The sequence below is a fragment of the Culicoides brevitarsis genome, chromosome 1, assembly GCF_036172545.1.
Source record: "Culicoides brevitarsis isolate CSIRO-B50_1 chromosome 1, AGI_CSIRO_Cbre_v1, whole genome shotgun sequence".
NCBI lineage: Eukaryota > Metazoa > Arthropoda > Insecta > Diptera > Ceratopogonidae > Culicoides > Culicoides brevitarsis.
In genome coordinates this window covers 6,172,214-6,199,931 of record NC_087085.1, presented here as the reverse complement: position 1 = coordinate 6,199,931, position 27,718 = coordinate 6,172,214, and the positions used below count along the sequence as shown (strand labels likewise).

At 27.7% G+C, this 27,718-nt stretch overlaps 1 protein-coding gene across 3 annotated transcripts; it reads right to left on the bottom strand.

The window, feature by feature from the left end:
* Positions 1-73: 73 nt before the first annotated feature.
* Positions 74-27,718, bottom strand: LOC134837172 (probable serine/threonine-protein kinase kinX). Of its 3 annotated transcripts, none has more exons than XM_063852525.1 (9): positions 27,617-27,718; positions 26,570-27,283; positions 25,698-25,878; positions 2,829-4,190; positions 2,256-2,523; positions 1,243-1,575; positions 893-1,183; positions 485-682; positions 74-418 (listed from the first exon to the last, which is right to left on the bottom strand). In XM_063852525.1, the coding sequence occupies exons 2-9, from the start codon at positions 27,267-27,269 to the stop codon at positions 377-379; spliced, it is 3,375 nt and encodes a 1,124-aa protein (XP_063708595.1). In that variant the 5' UTR covers positions 27,270-27,283; positions 27,617-27,718; the 3' UTR covers positions 74-376. The 3 variants fall into 3 exon arrangements, with proteins under 3 accessions (XP_063708595.1, XP_063708597.1, XP_063708596.1); XM_063852527.1 differs by having other exon boundaries at positions 1,243-1,554; XM_063852526.1 differs by having other exon boundaries at positions 2,256-2,508.

Below are 27,718 nucleotides of genomic sequence, written 5' to 3'. Positions count from 1 at the left end.
TATTTAGACAATTATTGATGGGTTTTTTTTTTAAACATCACAAAATAATTAAATGTCTTTGTTAAAGTTTTTCATTTCTTTTATTATTATACATGTTTCTATTTACACATTAAACATCTCTCTAAACTTATAAATAATTACAACTCTCTAATTCTACAATTTTTAGATTTTTTTTTATGTAAAAATATTTTAGTTAATATGATAAATTATATTTTTTTACGAATTTTTCATCGTCTAATTTTTAATTTTTATCGAAAAACTTAAAAATATGAACCAAGAAATGCTTTTCTTTCTTTCTGTGGCGAAAGGAACGATCAATGTAGTAATTGGATAATGTCTAACGGTTGTAAATAAGTTATTTTTATCAGTAATTTTCTTAGCCAGAACAATTTTCGCTGTGTTCGTCCCATGCTTGAACCTAAAAAAAAAATTTTAAAAAATTATTAAAAAAATTTTTTTTTGAAAAAATTTTTCAGGAACTCACTTGACACTCTCTACTGCAATACCATTGATTGCCACAACCTGCACAGACAAATTGCGCTTCACGTTTTCGACATCCTTGACATTCGGGAACTTCGCTTTCTTGCATTTCCTCCGTTGTGTTTCGCCCGAGAAGACTTTGTTGATTGTCGCCTTCGTCGATTACGAGTCGATCTGTGCTGTTGTCGTCATTGTCGTCGTCCTAAAATTATTTTTTTTATTAAATTTTTTTTTTAATTTAAATTAATTTAATTTTAATTTTACATCTTTGAAATTTTAAGAAAAAATATTAAAAATTAAAAAAAAATTTTTTTTTTTAATTTAAAAAAAATTTTTTTTTTTTTTAATTTATTTTTTTTAATTTTTTTTAAAAATTTAAAAAAAAATTTTTTAAAGAATTTTTTTAATTTACCAATTGAAATTTTTGTTGTTGCTGCAAAAGTGTTTGTTGTAACGATTGGGAATTAACAACTGGCGTAATTGTGATCTCGCTGTTTTTGTTCGACAATCCCAATCCGCTTGCTGTAAGACCTGCGAGTGCACTGTTATTTGATGCCTGCGTGTAATTTGGTAGATTTTGCGGCGAAATGCGTTCTGGTGAGGTTAAAAGTCGTGCTAATGTTGGCGAATAATTTGTAAAGTTAGCTGCTGCGGCGGCGTTTGCGACATTTGCGGCTTGATTGTTGCCTCCGCGATTTTGTGTCTAAAAAAATTTTAAAATATTATTAAAAAAAAAATTTTTCTTTAAACAAAAAAAATTACCTTTGTTAAAATTCCATGTAATAACGACGAATTTCCGTTATCCGAGGCATTCATGACGGGATGAAGCGTTACTTCTGGATATGGCGGTGGTTTATTGTTGCTCGACGCTGAATTTCCTGCAGAGTTTTGTTGGGCAGCTGCCTGTGTCATCATATTTAGCGCCGAAATAATGCTATTTTTCGATCCGTAAAGTTGTTGTTCGGCATTCGTCATTTTCGCGTATTGCGCCAAGATGTCCTTGAACTGGGCATTTGCTGAAATGGCAGCTGCTGATGCACTGTGCGACGAATCAGCACTCGAGGGTCGAGAATTCTGTTCCAATAGTTGATAGAACTGAATCAGTGAGAGTAATTTAAAAATAGGATCAAATCAAACACAAAACAAAAACAAAAAAAGGGAAAAAAAATTTGAAATTTAAATTTAATTAATTAATTATTTATAATTAATTAAACTAATTTACATTTAATTAAATTTAATATAATTTTTAAAATAAATTTAATTTTTTTTAAAATTAATTTTTAAAAATTTTAAAAATTAATTAAATTTAATTAAATAATTTAATAAATTAAATTAAATTAAATTTATTAAAATTAATTAATTAATTAAAATTAAATTAAAATTAATTTAATTAAATTTAATATTTTTTGATTTAATTTTTTTTTAAATTTAATTTGAAATAAATTTAATTAATTAATTAATTTAAATTAAATTTTATTTAATTAAATTCAAAAAATAAATTTGATTTTTTTTTTTAAAAATTAAAATTTTAATTTAATTTTAAATTTTTTAATTAAATAATTAATAAATTAAATTAAATTCATTAAAATTAATTAATTAATTAAAATTAAATTAAATTTATTTAATTAAATTTAATTTTTTTTAAATTTATTTTAATTTAAATTAAAATTAAAGAATAAATAATGAATTAATTAAATCTTTAATTTAATTAAATTTAAATTTTTCAAAAATGAATATAATTTTTTTTAAATTAAAAAAAAATTTTCACAACTCACCAAATCAACATTATTTCCTTTGACGCGTCGCCCACGCCTCGGCGGAACATCGGGATTCTTTTCACGGAAATCAGCAATGATACTGCTCACATCTTTGGTTGGTCCCTGACGTCCCATGTTGATTTTGGAATGCCCATTGAATAATTCGTTGAGTTGCTGCTGCTGGAAAGCCGTTGACGTTGCCGATGACATTGCCAAATTCCTCAAAATTTGCTCGTGATTCGGAAGTGTCGTCGGTCTCGGCAGAATGTTCCTGCGGATGAGAGAACTTTATTTTTTTATTATGTTTTTGCCGTTCTGATGCTTAAATTTGAGGTGTGTGTGATGAATGTGTGACTCCGTGAAATGTTTTTTGCACTCCACAGAGATGATTAAATGAATGGAAACGAACGAAAAATTAAACAAAAGTAAAAGCAAAAACATCCAAAGCGTTATTTTTGTGCGAAAAATCATGCAAAGTGACAAAAAATCGGCAAAAAAAGCCAATTTTGTCACAAAATTTTTCAAAATTTGGAAAAAAAGTGTGAATTTTGTTCAATTTCATGTTTTTTTTTAGTTAGTTACAACACTTACCTTTGAATTTTTGCAGCAGCTTGTTTCTCTTTGACCAAATCCGTGCCCTTCATATTGGCTCGTTGCTGCAAAATCGATTGCGTTGACGAGTTGTTCGTGTTGTTAAGTGGCATCATTGTGACTTGTTGCGTTATATTTTGAATTGCGCTCGTATTTCGATCTCTTTTGAGACTTTCTTGCAATAACGGGGCATTAAATGATGTCTGCGATTTATTTGGTAATGGCGTTGAACTTTGGAATCCGACGTTGTTCGTGGCTTCGCCGCTCAAAATGTTCACGGGATCCGTCAATTTCATCTCGAGCGTTTCCTTTCGTCGCACAAGTCGCAAACGAATTTCCTCCTTTACGAGCTTCATGTGCAAAATGTTATTCCATTCGTCTTCTTTGGCACGCAACATTGCATCGAGAGACTTTATCTCCGACTCAAGGACACTGATGCTTTCTTTGACGTCGTCAACGTTCTTGTTGCGACCCGATTTCTCGATATATTCGCGCAAAAGCTTGTCGTGACGCCCATAGTTGTTTTCCAGTTCGAGTCGGAGCTTTTTGGACGGTTGAATGTTCGTTACGGGACTTTGTCTCTCGGATTCGGGACTTTTTTCGGGAGATGGCGATCGACGACGTTTGCTTGAAGCTTCTTTCGTCACTTCTTGGTTAATTTCTTTTTTGATGGATTTTTCTTCGACGTCGTTTATTGTGGTAACTTCTGTTTTTGAAACAATTTCCTCCTCCTTCTTCTTCGACGGAGGTTCTTTGTTGCTGTTCTGCTCAACAGACACAGCTTTCGTTAAATTCACAACGTGAGGCTCTAATTCTTGCTCAATATCGTCGTATAAATTTTCTTCCGTAACCGAAGGAGCTTTTTTCGTATCAGCTGCATCGTCACTTCCCAAATCTTCGAGAAAAGCGTCTTTTATGTTGTCTTCGATTTTTTTCGTCTCAGACTCAGTTGCGACTTTTTCTTCCTTTTCCTTCGTCGCAACCTCAGTTTTCACTTCTGGCACAGATTCGTTCGTTACTTCATCTTCGCTGTCGATCATTTGTATCGAATCATCATTCTTGCTAATACTCTCGACTTCTTGCTCTTCTTCCTCATCATCGAAGGATTTTGTCTCCGAATTTTCGACAATTTCCTTTGATTCTTCGCTCGAAACGAGAGATTCCGTGGCGTGATTCGACTCCAGCGGATCTGTATTCTCTTTTTCGTCATTTTGCTCCGACGTGGGCGACGCAACTTTTGGCTTTACAATTTCCGGCGATCCGTTATTCGGTATTGTCGATTCAAGTTCGAGTGCTGCTTCGCCGGCATCGTCCATAATCTGCATTATTTTTCGTTTTTGACTGTAACGACGACAGTTCAACCTAAAAAAAGAGAAAAATTGTTAATAAATTCTTGGAAAATTAAATTATATCGAAAAAAATGCACTGAAACCGAACAACAACGATGAATCTGAAAAAAAATTGGTTAATAAAATGGACTTGCAACCCCAAACCGATGATTTTTTGCTGTAAAAAGAGAAAATTCAATTAAGAAAAAATACGCGGAAAAATATTCACACAATATTCAAAGAACGCAAATTAATGCGCTTCAATTTTTTTTTTTGAACTTTTTGTCTCATGCAAGAAAAAATTTTTAAAAGAATTTTTAATTTTTATAAACTTTTGTGCTGAAAATAATTTTTTTAAAAGAATTTTCTTCTCTAAAATAATTTTTCGAAAATTATTTAACTTTTTGATTTTTTTAATTTTAATGAAAAATATTTTTTTAATTTTAAATTTAAAAAAAAAATAATAATTTTTTTTAATTTTATTTTTTTTTTATTTTTTAATTTAAAATTTTTTTTTTATAAAATATTATTTTTTAACTTTATTTTTAATATTAAAAAAAATATATGAAAAATTATTTTTTAATTAAAAAAAAATAAATTTTATGAAAAGTTATGTTTTAACTTTAATTTTTTTTAATTTAAATTTTTTTTTTATAAAAAATTAATTTTTTAATTTAAATTTCGAAAAAAAGTTTTTGGAACAAAAAATTCGAAAAAAAAATTGGAGCAGCCTTACATTGGTCAAAAAAAAACGGAAAAAAACGAGCCAAACCCATATCTGAAGGTCACTCAAACTTAATTGAATGATCAAAATCAGGTGAACAATGTGTTTTAATAAACAGGGTTTGGCTCGCACTCGCAAGTTCATTGCTTCCATCTTCGAATGAGTTATTTTCATGGAGGCGACTTGTTCGCCAAACATTCAAAAATAAACTCAATCAAGGCTTTCAAAACACATTTCAATGGGAAAATTCTTTGTGCTTATCCACTCATGCAAGGCAAATACACATATTGTAAGGTAAAAGACTAATTTATCAACTAATCGTCTGGATTATAACAGAATCTGGTGTGTCTGCACACAAAGTGATAAAATTCATATGAAAATCCGTAAATTTCTCGCAAAGTGTAAAATTTATTCGGAATTTATTATTATACTCGATCATCATCCTTGTGACGGCGTGCGTATCGTGTCGCCGATGTATGCGAAGTTATCAACAAAAATGTTTTTTCAAGGTTTTTTCGCACTTCTTTGTGCCGTTATTTGCCATGTCTGATGGTTTTTCGCTGCGGTATTGTTCGGGTTGAGGATGTACTTGGGACTATTTGTTCGACGTGAAATGTAAAAGTGAGACAAAAATTGACACTTTTCATTAAAAATTTACTTCTATAAAAAAAAATTATTATTTTATTGATGCAAAAAAATTACAATTTTGTTAATTTTTTAATGAAAAACAAAAATTTTCAATGAAATTCAAGAAAAAAAATTTTCGAAATTTAAAATTTAGTTAATTTATTGAAGAAAATATAAATTGTTCAAAGAAATTCAGGAAAAAAAAAGTTTTTTTCTTTAAACTTTATATTTTTCTGACAATTTTCGAAAATTAAACTAATTTTGTATAAAATTTTAATTTTTCATTAAATATTTTATTATTTTATTGAAGTAAAAGAAAATAATTTTAAGTTAATTTTTTAAAGAAAAAATTTTTTTTAAATGAAATTCAGGAAATTTTTTTTTCTTTAAAGGTTTATATTTTTTTGACAATTTTCGAAAATTGAACTAATTTTGTATGAAATTTTTTATAGAAAGATTTTGAAAAAGGCATTGAAAAAAATTTTTTTATTTCTCAGAATGAAATAAATTGGTTCTTCAGAAAAATTTCATATTTCATATGGAAAAAAATAAAAAATTCAAATATTTTTGTCAACTCCTTGTGAGGAAAATTTCTTTAAATTTGCTTCATTTGCATTAAAATTTCTTCATTTTCATAAAAATTCTCGATTTCTTGTCATTGAAACACTCGAAAAGTGTTGATAAGGTACAACACACGCTGTGACGTGTGGTTTTCTAAAACTTTATCTGTGGTTAAAGAACTTTTGTGTGTCTCACAAAGTCACTCGTGTATAGGCGTTCTTGATAAAATTGATGAGATAAACTTCACGCAAGACGAAACAATGACCGTTCTGAAGCGGGGGCGTTTTAACCACTGAAAAGTTCTTTGTTCATCCGTTGCGATGTTTGTTTCTTCGCATCCAGTGTCAGTGCGTTATTTATCTATTAATAGCCGAACGATTGCTTTTTACGAGAGTTTATAGTTTTTTTTTTAAATCAATTAAAATAAACATATATGACACTGAGAATGACGTTGCAGCGCGAGCAGTTCAATGATAACTATTGCATTTTGTCAAGGTTGTTTATTTTATTTCATTTCGCAATTCGCGCAAATCTTTGACGACTTTGGCAACATCCATTAATGGCGTCTCATAAAATGGGGCATTTTTTGACCCCAACCTCCCCTATTTGAAATATCCCTTAATTTACGACTTATTTTTTAACATGACCCTCCCCCTAATTGAGAAGGAAATTTTTTACCATCCTCCCCCTTCGTCGGAATTCATCAAAAATTTGAAGGACCCCATCCTCCCCTAAATTTTCGACGCCATTAATGAATGGCGCCTTTACTTTTCTAATCAAACTCTCAGTCATCACGTGATTATCCCGATGGAATGAAGATAATTCCAATTGATGCTTATTTTCAGTTATTGCTAAAAAAAAATCGTGTATTTAATAACGTGTCGTTCGTATGGATGGCAACAAGGTCAATGAATGACAAATTGCATTATTTTATTCTACAGTTCAATGCCACGATGTGTTTCGATGATAATATTCAATAAAATAATAAAGTACTTGTTCAATAATATGATAATTTTGTGAATGACGCGCGTGTTGAAGGCAACATTTCTCTCTAAACATTTTCGCGAACAAAGAAATTTATAAAAAAAAAAATTTTTTTTCGTGTCATATATTTTACCGAAACAAAAAAAAAATAAATAAAATGAAAACCGAAAGTAGAATGATGACCGTTTAATGCAAGAAATAACAAAAAAAAAGAAGAAGACGACGGAACTATATGGCACAACAGCGTATGGCATGACGACGATTGAGCATAGCGGTAATGCGGTGTTATGTAAGAAGAATTGTGGCGCGACGACAATCCAAAAGATATTATGCACAAGAATTTTTTTTTTGCTTTCGAAATTTATGGATGTCTGGTTTTAACATTTTTTTTTTTTTTTTGAAGTAAACAATTCAATATTTTTTTTTTATTTTATCAAAATCACTTCCTTTTTGATAAAAAAAAAATTATTTTATAATTTTTTAAGAAATTTTGTTATAAAACACGCAAACGACTCGACATGTGAATGTCCTTGAGAACCTTTATCGAATAATTAGTCAACTGCACAACACAACTCAACTCAAGTCAACTGAACGAGCACAAAAAAATTACTTAAAACGCTACGAAAGACACACAAAAAGTTCATAAACGCAGGTCAAGGAGAATATTCACAACAAAAAATAACGCCAAGCTTATCTACTGAACAAATCGATTTTATTTGTTTAAACATTTTTTTTAACTCCTAAACAATATTGTGCGCGATGCGACAGACCTCTGATAAGACTTTTGATAAGATTTTTTTTTAAACTTTTTCATGTTGCGTTCGTATGTTGCATTTCTCGCATATTTGTTGCATTAGTCATTCCATGCAGTTTTAAACACTTTTGAATAATTAAATTTCCTCTCTCTTCGTTGTTTGAATGCAATTCACAAGAGAATTTTCTTCTCATCACAATTTATTTTGTATTAAAAAAATATTTTATTTCAAATTAAATAAATTTAAAATTATTTTTAAATAAATATTATTTTAAAATTAATATCTTTATTAAAAACAATAATTTTTAACTAGATTAAAAATTTTTTAAATTATTTTTTTTACTAAATTAAATTAAATTAATGAATTAATTAATTAATTAAAAAAATATTTAATAAATTATTTAGTATTTTTTTTAATAATAATTTAATTTAATTTAATAATTTAATAAATTTTAAATAAAATTATTTTTTTTTATTTTTATTAAATTTTAATATTATTTAAATTTTTATTTATTTTTTAATTTTATATTATTATTTTTAATTAATTAATTAAAAAATTAATTATTTTTGTAAATTTTTTTTTTAATTTTTTTAATAAATTTTAATATTTATTTATTTTTAATTATTTATTATTATTAATTTAATTATTTTTATTTGAATATTCAACAAATTTATTATTTTAATTTTTTTTAGAGCTTTTTCTCATTTTATTGCAATTTAAATTCATTTTCAATTGTGTCGCGGCATCACATTATATAAGGCAATGCACATTATTTTATTAACACTGCGATTATACAGGTGCAAGTTCTTGCGTCGTCATTTTTTTCTTCAAAAGCACTCGAAAATTGCTGAAGTAATATCGCGAAACGTGATACTTTATATAAACAATCGTCGTCAACAGAAGATTTTTATTTAGATCAAACATCTTTTGCCTTTTAATATTTAAATGAACTTTTTTTTGCACACAAAACACTTTTGTCGACCATTGCGTTGGTCTCATTCGCACAAATTTTTATGACATGGGTTTAATTTTTTATTTATTTTTGCATGACGAACCTTTTATAAGAATTTTATTCCTTTATTCTGCGTAAAAATCGTCACTGGATTTACTGTTGATTCATTTTTTCCATATAATTTTTTAAATTAAAACAGATTTTTTTTTTTATAAATATCAATCTCTCAAGTACTTTTTTGTATAAATATTTTAATTTTTTCAATTTTTTTTTGTTTTCAGAGCGAGAGAGATTTTTCAATGTATTCGTGTATGCGGGAGTATGCTGCTGCTTTAATTAATCCATTCAGTTTCTATTACTACTTTGTGTAAGAAGAAAAAACAACACAAAAAAAAAACCGGCAATTCGACCATCAACGAAGTTGATTATAATACGGTTGTGCTTGAACTGATCGTCTTGAGTTATACTTGAAAAGTGAATACCTTCAAACAGCCAATGCAAAAATAGCGTTACAGCCGAAAAAAGTATGTATATGCAACTGTTCGCTCGCACAGGGATCCCTTCGACAAACCGATGTCTGTGTGCCGTTGAAATGAAATTGTACGAAGTTTGTACTCTCGATTCTCGTCGTCGTTTGCTCGCTCATTCTCTCGTTGAGTCATCAACATGCATGTAGCATAGAGTGTTTCTAATAATTTGTATGTTGAGATGAGTTACGGGTTGCAAGATAAATTTTTTTTTGAATGGATTCTCGGAAATGAGTCATTGAGAATATTTTTAAAATTCTTAATGAAAAATTTTTTAATGATTATTTTTTTTTTATTTTAGATTTTTGAGGCAAATTTATGATTTTCGAGAAAATTTTTAAATTTATCAACTTTAATTTGGAATTAAAATCATTTTGCAATTGAAGTAAAAAAAAGGTAAAAAATTGATAAATTTTTATTAATATTTTTTTAAATTATTTTTTTTTTAATTTTTAACTAAATTTCAATTGTTTTTTTTATCAAAAAAAAAAAAAAAATTTTTAAACTTAATATTTTTTTTTATTTTTTTAAATAAATTATATTAATTTTTAACTGAATTTCTAATTAAATTAAATAAATAAAATTAAATCAATTTTTTTTAGAATTTTAATAAAAATTTAATAAAAAAATTTTAATGAATAATTATTTTTTTTATTTTAATAATTTTTTTTTTAAAAAAATTAGAAATTATAGTAAAAAAAGGTAGGAAATAATTTAAAAAAAAAATTTAAAATTAATAATTTTTTTTTTAATTTCTTTAAATTGAAAAAATTAGAAATTGGAGTAAAAAAAGGTAAGAAATAATTTCTTAAAAAATTTTTAAAATTAATAATTTTTTAAATTTTTTTTTTAGATTTTTGATAAATTTTATTTTAAATAAAATAAAATAAAATATTCAAAAAATGACGAAAATTCCAAAATCCCTTTCAACATGGGCCTCATCTCCCGTACAACGCAAATTCAGAAATACTCGTATCATGAAACGCCATTGGATTGGACGACGGAAAAATGAAAAGAGCTCAATAAACTGTTAGTTAAATTCTCTTTTTCCAACCGTACGACGTTCTATCGTTGCACTTCTAAACGCGTAAATATACCGGGTGCACTATTGCCAGACATACAAACTCATCGTTCGGGCATGTACAACAAGTTGCCTTGAATCAGAGGTTATCAAACTTTTTCAATTTTAATGTTGCTACTACTCTTCTCTCCTTCATACACTCGCTGTTCGGTCATAGTTTACATCGTGTTGAAGTAAAGTGTGTAAAGTAGTGTTTTAAGTCGAGTATTTACTATTTTTCTGTAGAAGAAGGAGTTAAAATCATCATAAACTAAAAGCGTAATGAAAATGGAAAATATGCAAAGGAGATGAAAAGAAAAAGGATTTAAACTTTATTGCACGGATAATGAGAGATTGTGTGGAAGTTTCGATGGAAAAAAAGCACTTTACCTTGACGTGCAATAGAATTTGAATGAAACGCGCTCTATGAGTTGAATAGAAGGTCAGACATCCATTCTCTGTCTCTAATTCGTTTGTATTCAAATTTTAAGGCTGATTTTCCACACCTCACTGCACATTTCTCATACACACACACTCACGTACCCAATGGGCTAAAAAAGGGTTAAATTAACCCCTTAAGTTGTCTTTCTTAAGAGATAAATTAATCCCTTAAGAGGTCATTCTGACCCTAAAATAACCTTCTAAGGGTTCAGAATACTCCTTAAAGAGGTCAAATTAACCCCTTAGAAGATAAACTAACTCCTCATGAGATAAATTAACCCTTTAAGAGGTAAATTTGACCCCTTAAGGAGTAAATTTATCTCCTATTGGGTCAATTTGACCTCTTTACAGGATATTCTGACCTCATAGGAGGTTAATTTGCCTCCAAAACGGATCAAGTTAACCTCCAAGGGGTCAGAATAACTTCTTAAAAGGGTCAAATTAATCCCTGAGGATATAAATTGACCTCTAAGGGGTCAAATCATCCTCTTAAGGGGTCAACTTTACCTCTTAAGGGGTTAATTTATCTCATGAGGAGTTAATTTATCTTTTAAGGGGTTAATTTGACCTCTTTAAGAAGTATTCTGAACCCTTAGAAGGTTATTTTGGGGTCAGAATGACCTCTTAAAGAGGTCAAATTAACCCCTTAAGAGATAAATTGACTTCTTGAGAGGTTAATTTAACCCTTTTTTCGCCAACAGGGCACATGCGAAGTAGTAACCTTCTAATGAGTATACAAAAATGCATCTCCGTTGTTGTTTTCTGCACATTTATACACATCACTTTACCTTGGTTTGTTTCTGAGTTGACAACAACAACAATAACAGCAGCAGCAACGACGACGAACCAGGCAACCACATTTTGCTTAACCTTGTTCCCTATTACGTATACCTCATTTCGAAATATGTACGTGTTGTTTGTTATATATATTTTATTTGTAATATTTGTACAAAAAAAATATATCTAATAAAACATACACTATATTTTTATTTGGGTACTCTGTGTGTGTGTGTGTGTCACATTTATTCATTTTATGCATTTTTAAAGAAGGTCAGACTTTATTTAGTGCGTTCTAATGCATCACATCGCACTCTATATATGCACGTCGATACTTTTTTTGTTTATATTTATTAATAAATGCATCAAGGTTAGCTTCGTATGATTGCGAGTTGTTCTAATTTGTGCAACTTCTTCATCTCTCGATGCGTTCTGATTCGCTTTTGATCGAAAAACGTAAGAAAATTTATTGCCTCTGAAGCGAATTGTAAGGTTGTTGTTGAAAAGAACAAGCAATTTTTAATGAAGCGTGGGAATTGTGACAAGAGAGGACACACTTTTTAACGATAAATTATAAGTGCATTGAGCAGTTTAGTTTTTATGGGCAGGTTCGTTCCTCGAAAGATTTCTGCCCTTTATTGATTTATTGATGAGTTCTAATGAAATGTAATTAAAAATTCTTCAATTTATATGACAAAATTTTCTCGTATTATTTTAAATCGAATGATTTTTACGAGATTTTATGAAAAATTTATATATTTTAAAAGAAAAATTTAAAAAAAATCAAAAATCGAAAAAAATTTTTTAAATGATAAAAAAAAAATTATAAAAAATAAAAATGTAAAAAATTAAAAAAAAATATTTGGAATGTAAAAAAAAAAAATTATTTTAAATGATTTTTAAAAAAGATACGGAAGGTTTTTAAAAATATACAAAAAAACTAAAAAAGATAAAAAATTAAAATTTATCTTATTTAAAATTTTTAATTAATTTATTAAATTTAATTTAAAAAAATTAATTAAAAAAATTTTTTTTAAATATTTTTTTAATAAAAATGATTGAAAATGCATTTTTTAAAGCACAGAACGACATTAAAACCCATTAAGACAAAATTTAATTAGAAACGCATTAAAATATGCAACAATAATAATTGACAACCTTGAACCAAAGTCACTTGAGTCACCTGAAAACCCTTCTTTTTGTCATTGTTAGCTGATCACTTGGAGAGATATCCTTGAAAAAACAACCTTCAATTCATAGAAAAATAACTTTATATCGAAGTCGAGTTTGTAAAGCGAGAGAAACGTTGCACTGTGCACTAAAATTTTTTGTTGACCTTCAAAGATCATGTGCACACATTCAAATTTTTGTAGATTTTTTTTTGTTCGTCGTCGTGAAATTAGAATCCATTCTTAAGTAACTTGTAACTCTTGGCATGCCGACCTACTTTTGTTGGCTGCATTTACAATTTTTTTTTTACACACAAGTTGTTTGTTATTAGGTTCTATCAGTCCAAGGCGAGTCATTTGCATTTCCAGCAATGCGTCATTTTTTTTACAGTATTTGTGTCATTGGATGTTTTTAACCCCGATTCCAAGGATTTTCTCCGCGAAGAAACTTTAATTGACGAATTAAGATAGCTTTTTAAAAGGATCGACATTTTTCTTCGTTTTAATGTTTTTTTTTAATTTTGATTAATGACAATCCCACACAATGTTTTATGAAAAAGCATTCCCGATTAAGTAATTATTGTTTTTACAATTAATTCCATTGTGCGTGCATTTCTTGTTCGCCCGAGCTCTACGTGATGCAATGTGAAGAAATTTAATGCATTAATGACATATTATGACGGCAATTATTTACGAGTTCATTGTTGGCGATGCATTCAATGGCAAGTTATCGCAAAAAAGTAAAAAAAAGATCTTCAGGGAAATTCTCTTTTGAACTGATTGAATTTCGAGGAATTGTAACGGTTGTTGATCGAAATTGACTTTTTTTTTAGGAAGAAATTGAAATTTAGGATGAATCAATATAGAAAAATTTTATAAGGTAAGAAGATTTTTAAGAATAATTTTAATGAACTTTTTTTTTCAATTCAAATTCATGAAAATCAATTTTTAAAATTTTTAACGGATATTTTTTGAAAAGATATTTATAAAAATTTAAAAAAAATTAAAATTATAAAAAAAAAATTTAAAAAAAGTTATTTTTAAAAATTAAAAAAATTTTTTTTTAAACTAAATTTAACTTTAATAATTAATTAATATTATAATTTTAATGAATTTATATTTTTTTTAAATTTAATTAATTAATTTTTATTTAATTTTTTTATTTAATAAAAATTATGAATTTAAATTTATTTTTTAAATATTTTTTTAATTAAAATAATAATTATTTTAAAAATAGTTTTTAATAAATATTTTTTCAGTTCATATCATTAGAAAATCGAATTTTAAATTTTTAACGAATATTTTTTAAATTGACATTTACGATTTAAATCTTTGAAAAAATAAAAATTGTTAAAAGAGGATTTAAAGTAAAAAGCTTTACAAATTAAAAAAAAAATAAAATTAAAAAAAAAAATTTTGCTAAAATAAAAAAAAAAAAAAAAAAAAATTTTTTAAAATTTAAAAAAAAATTATAAATTAAAAATATAAATAAAAATTAATTTAAATAAAAATTTAATTTTTAAATATTTTTTTTTTTATTAAAATTAAATTATTTTTAAAAAAAAATTTTCTTTATAAATTTTAAAATAATATTTTTTTTTTTAATAATTTTAGGTCTCAAAAGCGAAATGGAGAAATATGAAAAAAAATTGTTCATCGTTCGAGCCTTAATAAAACTCTGTTTGAAAAGAGCCCTCAGCGATATTTTGTTACGATATTTGATACAAACAATTGGCAATAATTTCGCCTAAAGGACTCTTAAAATGCCCATCATCAACATCACACACACACAAACTTGATTCAAACAATCAAAAACGAGACGACATTGCACGCGAGGATATTTGATCGCATGTTTGGCTTTTGATTGATTGACGATTGTGTCTCGACAGGCGGAGGAGATTTTAATGATAGTAGTTGGCTGCTTGTCTCTTTATCTCTCGGTGCTAATGTCCTGCTTTGACGGAGGCTAATTATTATTCGGAAATGTGACACCCCGAGACAAGCAACTTTGATTGTTTTCGTCTGAAATTCTACCAAAAAAAAAAGTGAAAAACGAGGTAGAATGGTACCAACTATCGATTTCTACTTAAAAAATAATATAAATATGCCGTAAAATAGCGTGACGCAATGTCTGGACTCTTACTTTCACTATCACTTTTATTGCGATACACTGCACGCTGTCTCGTCTCTCTTTCTCTCGTTTGTTTGTTGTTTGTTTCATTCATAAAATTTTGCATGTTTGTACTTGTAATGTAATAATAAAATTCATACATATATTAAGTGATGCGCATTTCTGTCTCTGACTCGTTACGCGTCGCACTAATGAGTGTATGCGCGTGTAAAATGGAAATTTAAATGAAAAACAAGGAAATAATCGATAGCTCCTCGTACAAAAACAACGTGGTAATGCGTTTTTGAGGGACTGTCAGATTAATCCTGTGTGTGTTTATTTATGACTTTAATTCGTTCGCCACTGTGCAAAAAACAAACAAACAAAAATTGCCGGACCCTCCGATAAAACGACGTCGCATACTGTGACAAATGATCATCCAGCATCCTCTTCGCCGTCTCGAGTAGAATCCTGTCGGATTTTATCTCGTTTGACGACCGTTCGTTGAGCAGGCAGTAACGCACGTAGGCATTACGTGAACAATTTTTATAAAATGTTTGTTGGGAGGAAGGCGGGAAATGGAGAGCAGCAGTTCATTGAATGCAAGCAAGATTTTTTTTTCGTAAGACGACGACGACGATGATGATGAGAGTTATTCACAAAAATTTATCATTCATTAACCGGCTCATTGACTCAAGCAGCATACGGGGCTATTGTCACCACCGCAATTCATTCGCACTGAACGAAGAAAGCTGAGCAATAAAGACAAAAGCAATAAAAAATCTAAAATTAGAGGTGCATGAAATCCGAATAGAAGTAATACGAAAGTGCACTAAACTTTGATTATTTTCGTTACTTTGCTAACAATGCTGCTGACAATCATGTCATGATTGTATTTTATTATTGTCAGAGCAGGAGTTACGTCAAATGTATTCTCAGAGGAGCCCTTAAAATCCTATTTACTCATTGGAAGAGGAAAATTTTAAATTTTTGCATTTTCCAAGCTTAGTTGAGTATTTTTTTTCACTTAAAAATCGCTTAAATCGTTATTCAAAAGATACAATTTTAAAAATTTTATTAAAAAACTTCAATTTTGTGTTATTTTTCTTTAAATTACGGTAATGTAGATAATTTTTATGGAAAAAAAATCCGTTACAAATTCAATAATTTTGAAGTCAATTGAAAAATATTTTTATATTAATTTTTTGATTTTTTTTTTAAATATTTAGAAAAAATTTAAATTATTTCTCATAAAATTAAAAAATAAATTAATAAAAATTTATTAAAATTATTCATTCTCAAAAATGTTCTTAAAAATATTGAAAATCGAAATTTCGTTAAAAATTCAAAAGTTTTATTTAAAAATTTTAATAGAACGAACTTTTTTTTCGTAAATATAGAACGGATTATTTTTTTCATAAGAATTATCTACATTTCGGTAATTCAATAATAAATTATAAATAATTTAATAATTTTTTTTTTAGAAATTTTTGTTTTTTTTAATAATAATTTTAAAATAATTTGATGAAAAATTTATTTAAATCAAAAATTATTTTATTTGAAAATATTTTTGAAATTTTTTGATTTAAAAAATATTTTTAAAATAATTTTAATTATTAAAAATATTTTTATAAAAAATTTAAATATGAAAAAATTATGGAAATTATGGAAAAAAAATTATACAAATTTTCTCCTGCTTTTTTTATTTAAAAAAAATAAAATAAAAAAAAATAAATAAAAATTTTATTTTATTTAAATTTAAGATTTTATGAAAAAAATAGCAAAAAAAAATTATTTGATGATAAAAAATATTTAGAAGAAAAATAAAAATATTTCTTGAATAGTCTTAAACATGACTTTAAGTAATGAAAAAAAGAAAAAAATTGTTATTTTTCTTCATTTTTAGACTCATTTTCTTTAAATTTTATACAGAAAAATAACAATTTTATCTTTTCTTTATTACTTAAAGTCATGTTTTTTATCCTTCTTCTAATAAATTTTTATTATCAAATATTTTTTTTTGCTAATTTCCTTCATAAAATCTTTAATTTTTAGAAAATTTTTGATTTAAATAAATTTGTTGTCAAATTTTTTCAAAATTATAATGAAGGAAAACCCAAAATTTCCGAAAAATTTCGTCAATTTTCCATCCCTGACAACAACACATGCAACTTGCATCGCATGCCTGTCTCTTTTTATTGCAGTATGCAGTCGTCGTCCTATATACGAGTTTGTTATCACTTTGAACTAGGCCAACTTTTGTCTTTTTTTTCCTTCTCTTTCTCTCTCGCATGGCATCAAAAGTTGGAATAAAACATTCCAAAAGCGCTAAAAAGTTCCTTCGCCATTTATCCTTTCACCTCTGCCCTCGTTATCTAAATTAACTTATGGAAAGTTGACGAGTTGAGATATCAATGAACGGCAAATCTGCATGACTTTTGTCGTCGTTGCAATTGTTAAAGATAATGCGCTTTGGGTACTCAACCTCTGGCTAATTTGAAAAAAAAAATGTTGAACACGAAAACAACGAGAAAATTGGAGATTTTTTTTTGTTTGTTACTGATACGAATTTAGCAGACGATGAAATTGTTATTTTTTTTTCGTAAATTCGAGATTTAATGAGAGAGCTTCATTCCACGAATATTTTATAAGGTTGCTAATTGTTCGGCGAATCGAAAATCGAAGATTGAACCAAAGTCACGTGTTTTGAGGAGTTTAACCTTTTTCGATTAATTGAAAATTTTCTCCCGGATGTCGTCTCGTTAATCCCTTTGCCTCGGTCTCGGTCAATGACTATCCACGAAAAAACGAAAAACAGGCTTCTCAAACACACGTTTCTGCCGAAGAAATGTTTGTTGTATGATTAATGACACATCCAGTGGGTATGAGCGTAATAAAGTACACATATCTGCTCTTATCAGTAATAATAATGAAATAACACGAGCCTCAAATGCACTATAAACGTCTCTTCTCTCCGCTACTCTCGGATCATCAAAAAAAAAAGCAACTCGCATTAGAACGTTGAACTTCAACCTGCGTGGCTCGCTCGTTGTTTATAACCCAAGGTAGTTACAGGCACGAAGAAAGTCAACAACATTATATTTGTGGCATATGTGAACTACAAACTATTTATTTTCATTTAGAAAATAAAATATTTTTTTTTTGTTGCTGAGTCGAGACATAAGTTTCGCAGATCATTGAACTTTAATTTTAAATAGCGCAAATACAAACACAATTTTTTTTTATTTTTTTTTTTAATACTATAAGATGATGATTGCAAACGAAAAATATCTATGTTGTTTGGAACAAAATATCGTACGAGTACATTGACTTTTCATTCTATAAAAAGTTCGTTGAACCCAATTCGGTTTATTTTTATTCACATTATTTATTATTATTTTTTTTTTTTGTACAAATTACTTTTTATTTAATAACGACTTAACTCGAGTCGCCCAGTTCCTGTGTACATGCAAAAAGTTTTTCAGCGAAACGTACGAAAATTAACTTCGTCATAAAATCCGCGCGCGAAATTTATGCAGAATCCACAACATATGTCGTCGTTGTTTGAAAAATTGAATTTTTATATTTTAACTAAACAACAAAAAAAATTTACAGACTCGTTGTGTCATCTGCCATGAAGTTTGGGTCTATTCAACAGACGTTTTTACGCAAAACTTGTGGTTTCTAATTTGTGGTTTGAGCCGTTTTGAGCCAATCGAATTTTTTAATCAATTTTCTCATATTTGAGAGAGAGTTTGAGAGCGAAATGAAGTATGATCTTTATTAAATTGTCAAGCGGTACAAGCGGTTTGAGTCGTTTTGAGCCAACCTAATTTTTTCATCTGTTTTGAGCGGTTTAAGAGTGAAATGTAGTATGAGTGATATTTATAAAATTTTTGAAGCTTATGATTTGCTCAAAACGACTCAAACCGAACAAACCGCTTGTGTTCATCGATAGCTCAAAAATTTCATGAAGATCCTTCATACATCATTTCTCTCTCAAACCTCTCTTAATATGTAAAAATTGATGGAAAAAACTTAGTTGGCTCAAAACGACTCAAACCGCTTGCGCCAATCGAAAATTTTTCGCAAAAACGGTCTGCTGAATGGCCCCTTATTGTCTCGCTTGCTATCCAACTTCGAAAGGATCCTTTCGCAAAAAAAATAATAAATTTTCTGATAAAAAATGGGAAGATGGACAATTTTCCGGCAACGCATGAAAAAATAAACACAAAACAGCCGAGAATATAAATGAATTGTTACTTTTTTTGCCTTTCGCAGCACTAAAAAACAATTTAAAGTTCATTCTAATGAAAGTCGATGAACTTTTGTCAATGCTTGTTTTTGTACGATGGTACAAAATAATAAAGTAATGTTCAAAGTACAAAGTCTCTCTCTCAAACGCGAGCGCGCTCTCAAGTTACTTACTTACTTATGCATGCAACTAGAACTTCGAACAACAAATATAAAACAAATTCTAATTAATTTAATGTGTTGAAGATGATGATATATTAAGTGAGTTTGAGACTTTTATCTCTTTTTTCCTCTTGCCAAGCGGGTGACAATTTTCGTCAAATAAACAAAGACAAAGTTTTGAAAAAGAAAAAAAAATATGTTTTCGTTAGATTTAATGGAGCCAAATGACTGCTTGAATGGTTGTTTATGAAGGATTAACATAAAAAAACATTTTTTTCTTGTACCAGTTGAATGAGTTTTACGAAAAAACAGGCAACATTTAAGGATTCGAGGAACGATAAAATTGGATGAAATGTAATTTTTATCCGATTTGGAAGACTTTTAAAGTTATTTTCTTTATAAAAAAGTTGAAAACTGTTAAAATTTTTGACTTAAAATAACTTTTGCCTTAAAATAATTCTTCTGCTCGAACAAAAATTAAAAATTGAACTTTCGATGAATCTTATAGAATTGACAAAAAATAAACATTTTTGTTACAGATTTCGATATGAAGATACCAAAAGTCAAAAGTCATGAACAAAATTTACATAAAAATTGAAAACTAATTTTTTAAGAATTTCAGATGTTTTTAAAAAAATTAAAAAAAAAATAATTAAAATAAAAAACAAAAAAAAAATAAATAAAAAAATAAATTAAATTAAATAAATAAATTTAAAAAAAATAATTTAAAAACAAAAAAATAATTTGAATCAAAAAGTCTGAATCATAAATTTTCATTTTTTTAAAAGAAAAATACCTAAACTTATTAAATTTTTTTTATTTATTTTAAAAAATTTCTGAAATATTAAAAAAAAAAAAAATTTTTTTTGAAAATTTGGAAAAAAAAAATGAAACTTCCGATGAAACTTTTTCTGAAAAAGTTTTTTAATCAAAAAAAAAAAATTTTTTTTTTTGAAAATTTAGAAAAAAAAAATTTTTTCTCTTCGTCAAACGCCTCCCCATGAAACTTGTCCTGAACAAGTTTTTTAATAAAAAAAAAAAAAAAAAAAAAAAAAAATTTCAAAGAAAATTCAAAGAACAATATTTTTACACAATTTTTTTTTTTGCTTAAATTCTTAAAAAATTCTATAGAAAATAATTTTTGTTAAAATTTTTGAGTAAGGAGAAATTTAATTTAATTTACATTTGCAATATTTTAAGGAAAAGAGAATTTTCCATGAAATTCCTTAAAAACTTTTCTATCAAAATAAACCGTCAGTTAATTATTTATTACAACTTTACAAACTAAAAAGAACAATCTCCATAAACCATCAAAGTTCATACGAAAAATTTTCCTTCCCATTTTCGGTCAAACACTCCAATTATTTGCGAATACGACACGTTGCCTCCCAAACTAGATTGAAACTATTTTTCGTACACTCACTCATCACTATTCCATGCTTTTTTCTACTCAATTACTCTCTGCCGCGCGTTGCATGAAAACTGAAAAATCTTTGCATGCATTTGGAGACGCGCGCTTGCTTGCTTGCAAAATGTGAATAATAAACATTTATCAGAGTTTAGTCGATGCATACGAACGTCTTGTCTAGTTTGTTGTTTATACCTTCACTGCCAGAGACAACGTCGACGACGACTACTTAGGCATTGTGTGTGAGTGTTTGCAAAAAAAAAAAAAAGTTCATTATACTTTAGACACATTTCTGGTTTCTTGACCTCTTGCAACAAAAAAAAATTTATATAAATATTCTATTTCTCCTCTCTTCTTGCACATTTCTCGTTGTCGACTCATTTTTGCTGTTCATTAGTAGGTAATGCGAGTTGTTGTTTTTTGTGTGTGAATCACTCGTTCGCTCGCTCGTTCGGGGTAATATATTGGTCTATGAAGTCTCTTCGGTGCGGAATGTAAGAGAGCGTCGTCGATGCTGTTGATGATAATAACAATAAAAAAATAATAATAAGAATGCATGAAGCTAATAAATAAAAAGATAAACGGCTCTTCTTGTTTTGCGTTTTTTTTTCCTCTTCCATATTTTTTTTTTTCGTGTGTTAACGAGTTACGATGCCCAAGCACGACTTTACGTCATTGCACGTCAAATGCAGCACACACAAACACAATTTATTGTTGTTTAGGTGGCTTTTCAAAAGTTCATTAGACCCAAACTTGATAATAATGTAATATTTTATACATTTGTAGCACTTGTTACTTGGACAGCGTTTGTAATCACGGAAAATTCGCAAATAAACTGCAGGCAAAATTGTAAATTTTCAGCATTTAATTTGTACATTGGTGCCTTTGAGTTTATTTATTCAATATTCTGGTTTATATTTTGGAATGATAAGTTTTTTAGGGTTTAATGACTCGTTCGTTGATTCTTGATGGTTTTTAAAGAGATGTATCCTGAGGGGTTTTAACATTAATTTTACAATTAATTAATTTTAATTAAATAATAATTATAATTAATTTAAAAATTTTCAGAAATTTAATTTAAATTTAAAAAAAATAATAAAATTAAATAAAAAAAATAAATTAAATAAATAAATTAATAAAATTTAAATTATTTTATAATTAATTAATTAATTAAAAATTAAAATAAAAAAAATTATTTAAAAAAATAATTATTTTAACAATTTTATTTAAGAATTTTAATGAATTTAAAAAATATTTGACAAATATTTCGAATTTAACGAAAATTTTGATATGTTTCAAAAATAATTATAATTAATTTAAAATGTCAAATTTTGACTTTGTTCATTAAAATAAAAAAAAAATATAAAATTTTAAAAATTATAAAATAAAAAAAATATAAAATTAAATAAAAAAAATTAAATTAAAAAAAAAATAATTTATTAAAAGTAATTCTACCATTTATGATGTAGAAGAATGAATAAAAATTATTTTTTTTAAATTTAATTTTTTTTTAATTTATTTTTTTTTTATTTTTGAATAATTTTTAAATTTTTTTTCTAATGAATTTAATTTTAATTTTTTTAATTTTAAAATTATTCAAAAATTTAAATTAAAATTATAAAATTAAAAAAAAATAATTTTATTAAAAATAAGTTTTCCATTTATTAGGTAGAAGAAGAAATATTTTTTTTTAATTTTATTGCTTTTAATTTATTTTTTTATTTTATAATTTTAAAAAAAATAATTTTTGAATAATTTTATTCTAATGAATTTAATTTTAAATAAATTGAATTTTATTTTATTTTAAAAAAATTTAATTTTTTAATTAAAATTTTACCCTTTCAAAATTTTGTGACGAGATACGCCACTGATCAGTTGAATTTTTATAAATCATTAAAACTTTACAAAGAAACGAGCGATTAAATTTATGATTTTGCATGAAATGTAAATCAAAGTTGTTGTTGTTGTGTCGTTTTGTTTTGATATTTTTTTTGTTTTTTAAAGGAATGATGAATAATGGAATTAATTGTAATTGGAGACTTTTTCATGCGGTTTTCATTCGATAGCGGTTGGATCGATCAATCGATAGTTGGATGGGGAAGCAATTAGTATTTCCGTATCTGGTTTTGATTTTCAATGGAAATGTTCGAAATTTTTGTGTATCTCGTTTTGCTAAAAACAAAAATTAATGAGAATAAAGGAAAAATCCTTGACCAATTTGTTTTGTCTTTTTTGTTAAAAAAAAAGTTTTCAGATGAAACCTTCGAAGGAGTTTAAATTCAATCACTTTCTCACGTTTTTCTGCAGCAGACTCATTTGCGATTTCCATAAAATGTAATTAGATCACCAATTTGTGTCTTACGTAAACAACAAAATTCCGTGTAATTTCTACAATTTTGTCCTCAATTACGCCGGAATGCAACAATAGACGTTTGAAGCCGCCGCAATGTGTTAAAATCAATTAATTTATTCATGAATGTTGTTTGTCAAATTCGCGTGCAATTCCCTCCGTCGCTGACTTTTTGTCTCGTCATAAATTTATCTGTTAGCGTAATATAAGGAGCAACATAAATAAAACAGTAGAAGAAGAAACAATAGACCGATAAGTACTTTTAGTCATAACATGTATAGAACAACCGAACAATGTCTTCAAGTAGTAGCTGCGACGACACACGAAAAATTTCTATGGAAGGTATGATTTTTTTTCGTTCTTTCTTTCATCATCATCATCATCCAACATGGATAGAAACATTGCCATGTAAGGTACATTTGGAGGTGAAACTTTAATATTAAATTGAGCACGATGAACTGCTGCCTTGAATGATGTCTCTCTTCTTTCTATGTGATGTGTGCCAATATAAAATGAAATGTAATAATAACAATACACTCGACAAACGGTTACCAACTCTCATTTGCACAGAGGACACTCAAAGGTCAAATCACAAATTTTTTACTTATTTTTCACTTGTTGGATTTTTATTTTTTCGTTTTGCGCTGCCTTGATTAACTTTAATGGGAGTCCGTACAAAATTCATTAGTTTTGTCTTGTTTTCTTTAATGTGGATTAGTTTGATTGTTTTAATGAAAGTGATGCTTTTATCCTGATGAAATCAGTATTGTTCTTGCTGGCACATTAGATTAAGTTAAGGACGACTATTAGAATGATTATCACGTCTTTATTATCACATTTGTGTTGGGTTGATTGGCATTGAAAGACTTTTTTCTCTCGTCACACAAAGAAAAACGACAAATATTGTTCTTTTGACATTTTGCTATTAGAAGGGAATTGTTTTTAATAGAGTTACTTAACTTTTTCAAGTTGTTTATTGTCGCAAATGGTAGAATATCAAGACGAAAAAAGGAAAAGTTTCTCTTCGGTAAAAGATTCTAAGAAGAGAATCTAAAAAAATTTGGGAAATTTAAGGAAAAAGTTTTTTTTGATACGTTTTAAGCTTAAATCAATCAAAAGTTTGTATTGAATTTAGATTTTTATTGAAAACGTTCAAGTTAAAGTTGTTTTAAACTTGAAATTTATCTTTTTTTAACATATTATTTTCCTCTTAAAGTTAGTCTTAAAGGCAGAAGAAAAGTTAAAAGCTTTGAATTTTATCCAAATATTAAAAGTTGATTAAAATTTTTTTAATTTTTTACTTTTTTTGAATAATTTCATTGTTTGTATCAAAGAAATTAAATGAAATTATTCAAAAAAAAAAAAAAAAAACTAAAATATAAAAAAAAATTTAATCAACTTTTAATATTTGGATGATGAAATTCAAAGCTTTTCACTTTTCTTCTGCCTTTAAGAGGAAAATATTATATGTTCAAAGAGTATAAACTTCAAGATTTAAACAAATTAACTTGAACGTTTTCAATAAAAATCTAAATTCAATACAAACTTTTGATTGATTTAAGCTCAAAAAAAACTTTTTCCTTAAATTTTTTGAAAATTTTGTATCTTGTCCACATTAAACTTCGAATTCACATAAAATGTGTTCAGAACTTTCATCATCATTGTCACAGAATCTGCAGTTTGTCCATCTTATTTGCTTTTTTGACATAGATAGTAGCTCGTTTGATCTATTTGAGTCGAATCTTCTTAAAAACCTTTTAGATTGTCTTAATCCTTTCTGATTCGTAAAGTATTGTTGGCGTGTTTTTGAAGGTTCTGGTTGATATCTTCCTTTAAAATCATTAAATTTTCTAAAAAAAATAGTTCGTTAGTTGAAATTTCTTAATTTTTTGTTTATTTAAGGCGCCAAAACTTAAAAAAAATCTCCCACTAAATTTTTGATTTTTCAGCCAAATCGCAGTATGTGCGAGCAATGAAAGGTTTACATCATAAGTACACAAAATATTTATTGTTTAATCTTTTCAAGGCTACCAGATGCAAATATCGCATGCAAAATTAAGTACATAGTACTGCGAAAGTTGTTCATATTCGTCGTCGTCGTCGTCGCATCTTCTTTCATATTTTTTTTTGTGCTGTGCTCGTTCGACTGTTTGCTACATTATCATAAGTATCATTATTAAGTACAAGTAATAATAATTCGTCGCGTTTATTATTACTTTTTTCCTTGTACTCGTCGTACATGCGAATTCAAGACAAATTTTCAGCCAATCACGTTCGAGGCCATTTGTTGCAAAAGTGCATCGGCATTGTAAAAATATCAGGGAAAAAAAAAATTTCAAAATATATTTACAGAAATGCATTTGTTTGCAACTTGTTTGCCATTAAAATGAGTATTTGCCGTCGTCGTCGTCGTCGGACGATGAGTTGTTGTTGTAGTTGATGCGATCGCACACACATTAAAATTATAATCAGGTCAAGGATTGATCGACTGGCCTTTATCTTGTGAGTTTTGTGCGAATACGACGACGAGTGTTTTGTTAGTAAATACACGTTGATGTTGCATCAACAACAACTTCGTGTTCTAATTGAAATAGAACAAGGTTGTGTCGTTGTCGTCTTCGGATTCAGTGCACTTTTTGTGGGAACAAACAAAAGTGAGGAGAAAGAGATTTGTACTTACATTCGCACGCTGCGACGTTTGATTTGCGACAAAAAGAGTCGATTGAGGTCTTGCGGTTTGTATTGACGCTTCTTTCCTTCAGCTTTGGCACTGGCAGGATTGACAACCATTTGGATGTCTTCATCCTCATATTCTTCGCCGTATTCCTGTCCTTCGGAATCGTCTTCGGAATATTCTTCTTCTAAAAAAAATTTTAAAAAATTAATTTCTGAGGCGATTAAATTTAATTTTTTCCTTTATGTCACCGGTTCTCCGATTTTGTCGAAAAAATTCAGGGAGAAAAATAAAAATATTTAGAAAAAAAGGAAAATTTTTGACATTTTTTAATACTTTTTGATTAAAAAATGATAAAAATAGCAAATCTATATTTAAAAAATATTAAATATGAACTTAACTTGCTTTAAAAACACATTTTCCTTCGAAATTTAGATGAAAAAAATTTTTTACTCACGTGACCAAAATTAATTTTTTTTTTTCTTAAATTTTGATTTTGTGAAATTTTACTTGAATTTTGACTTAAAACTTTCAAATAATTACATTAAATAAATTTTTGTTTTAATTTTTTTAAAGTTTTAAGTCAAAATTGAAATAAAATTTCACAAAATTAAAATTTGTGAAAAAATTATAATTTTGATCACGTGACTGAAAAAATTTTTCATCTAAATTTCGAAAGATTATGCGTTGTTCATATCTAATATCCTTTAATTGTAAATTTGCTATTTTAATCGTTTTTTAATCAAAAAGTACAAAAAAATGTCAAAAATTTTCCTTTTTTTCTAAATATTTTTATTTTTCCCTTTGAATTTTTTTGGCGAAATAAAGTGAAATAAATTAATTTATTTGCCTAAAAAATTTCAATTTGAAAAAATTACCTTCACTCCTTCCATCATTTTCTCCTTCGTCATCCTCATCCGAGTCATCTAACTCGATGACGTCTCTTAATTTCTCTTCTTCTTCTTCAGGTACGTTCATTTCTTGTAAATTTTCGTCAATTTCATTCTTAATTTCTTCCTCTTCCGTAGGTAACTCGCCATTTTCGCTGCGATCTTGCGACGACAGCACTTCCGATGGCGACAAAAACATGTCAGACTCGTCTTCCGTAACTACCGCATCTGTAAAAACCTCGGATTGGCGTTCTTCGTCGCTTGTAATCGTAACTGCGGCATCTTCTTGCGACGTTACAACTTCGCCATCGTCGCTCAAAGGATTTTCAATCAGCTCAGATGTGACATTCAACTTAATTTCCCCGCTTTTTTCACCTTTTAAGGAAGCTGCCTCTTCTTGCGAGTTAAAAGCTGATACATTATCGACACTGACATCGGATTTTTGTGAAAGTAAAACCTGCGTTTTTTCACTTGTGAAGGAGCTCGTTTCGGATTGTAGCTCAATAATTGCCTCGTCGCCCGTCGTTGTTGTTTCTGCATTGCCATTTGTTGTCGCGGGAGCAATTTCCTCCTTTTCGTTGCAATCGATTGTGTCCATTGGAGTGACTTCGTCGAGAACTTCCTTCAACACTTCTGCATCTTTGACAATTTGAATGTCTGAATTTGGCTGATCACTGACAGCTTCCATGTCGAATACTTTTACTAAAACGAAAAAAATCATGAATTTTAGATCAAATTCTTACAAGTCATCTTTTGAAGTTGATCGAAACAATGAAAATTTCACTTCCGATTCGAATTAATTGAGTTTCAACTTTTTTTTTGCAATTAAATTTAAATTAAGTTTAGATGAAAATTCACTTTGCGCAACAAAAGAACGTCAAAAAAGTCAAAAAACAACGAGGAATTAATTCTGTTCATTAATTTTTTTGCATATGTGAGAAAATGGCTGGAATCCGGCAAATGTTTCGACGCATAATTCAACAAAAATCCGATATTTTTGCACATGTTCTTCATTTCCAACACAAAGATACTCACTTTTTGCTTGTTTTTGGATAGAATTTTGCTGTTTTTACGTCCTATAACTCGATTTAATTGATATTTTTTCAATCATAATAAAATTGTTTGGAAATGTTTGCT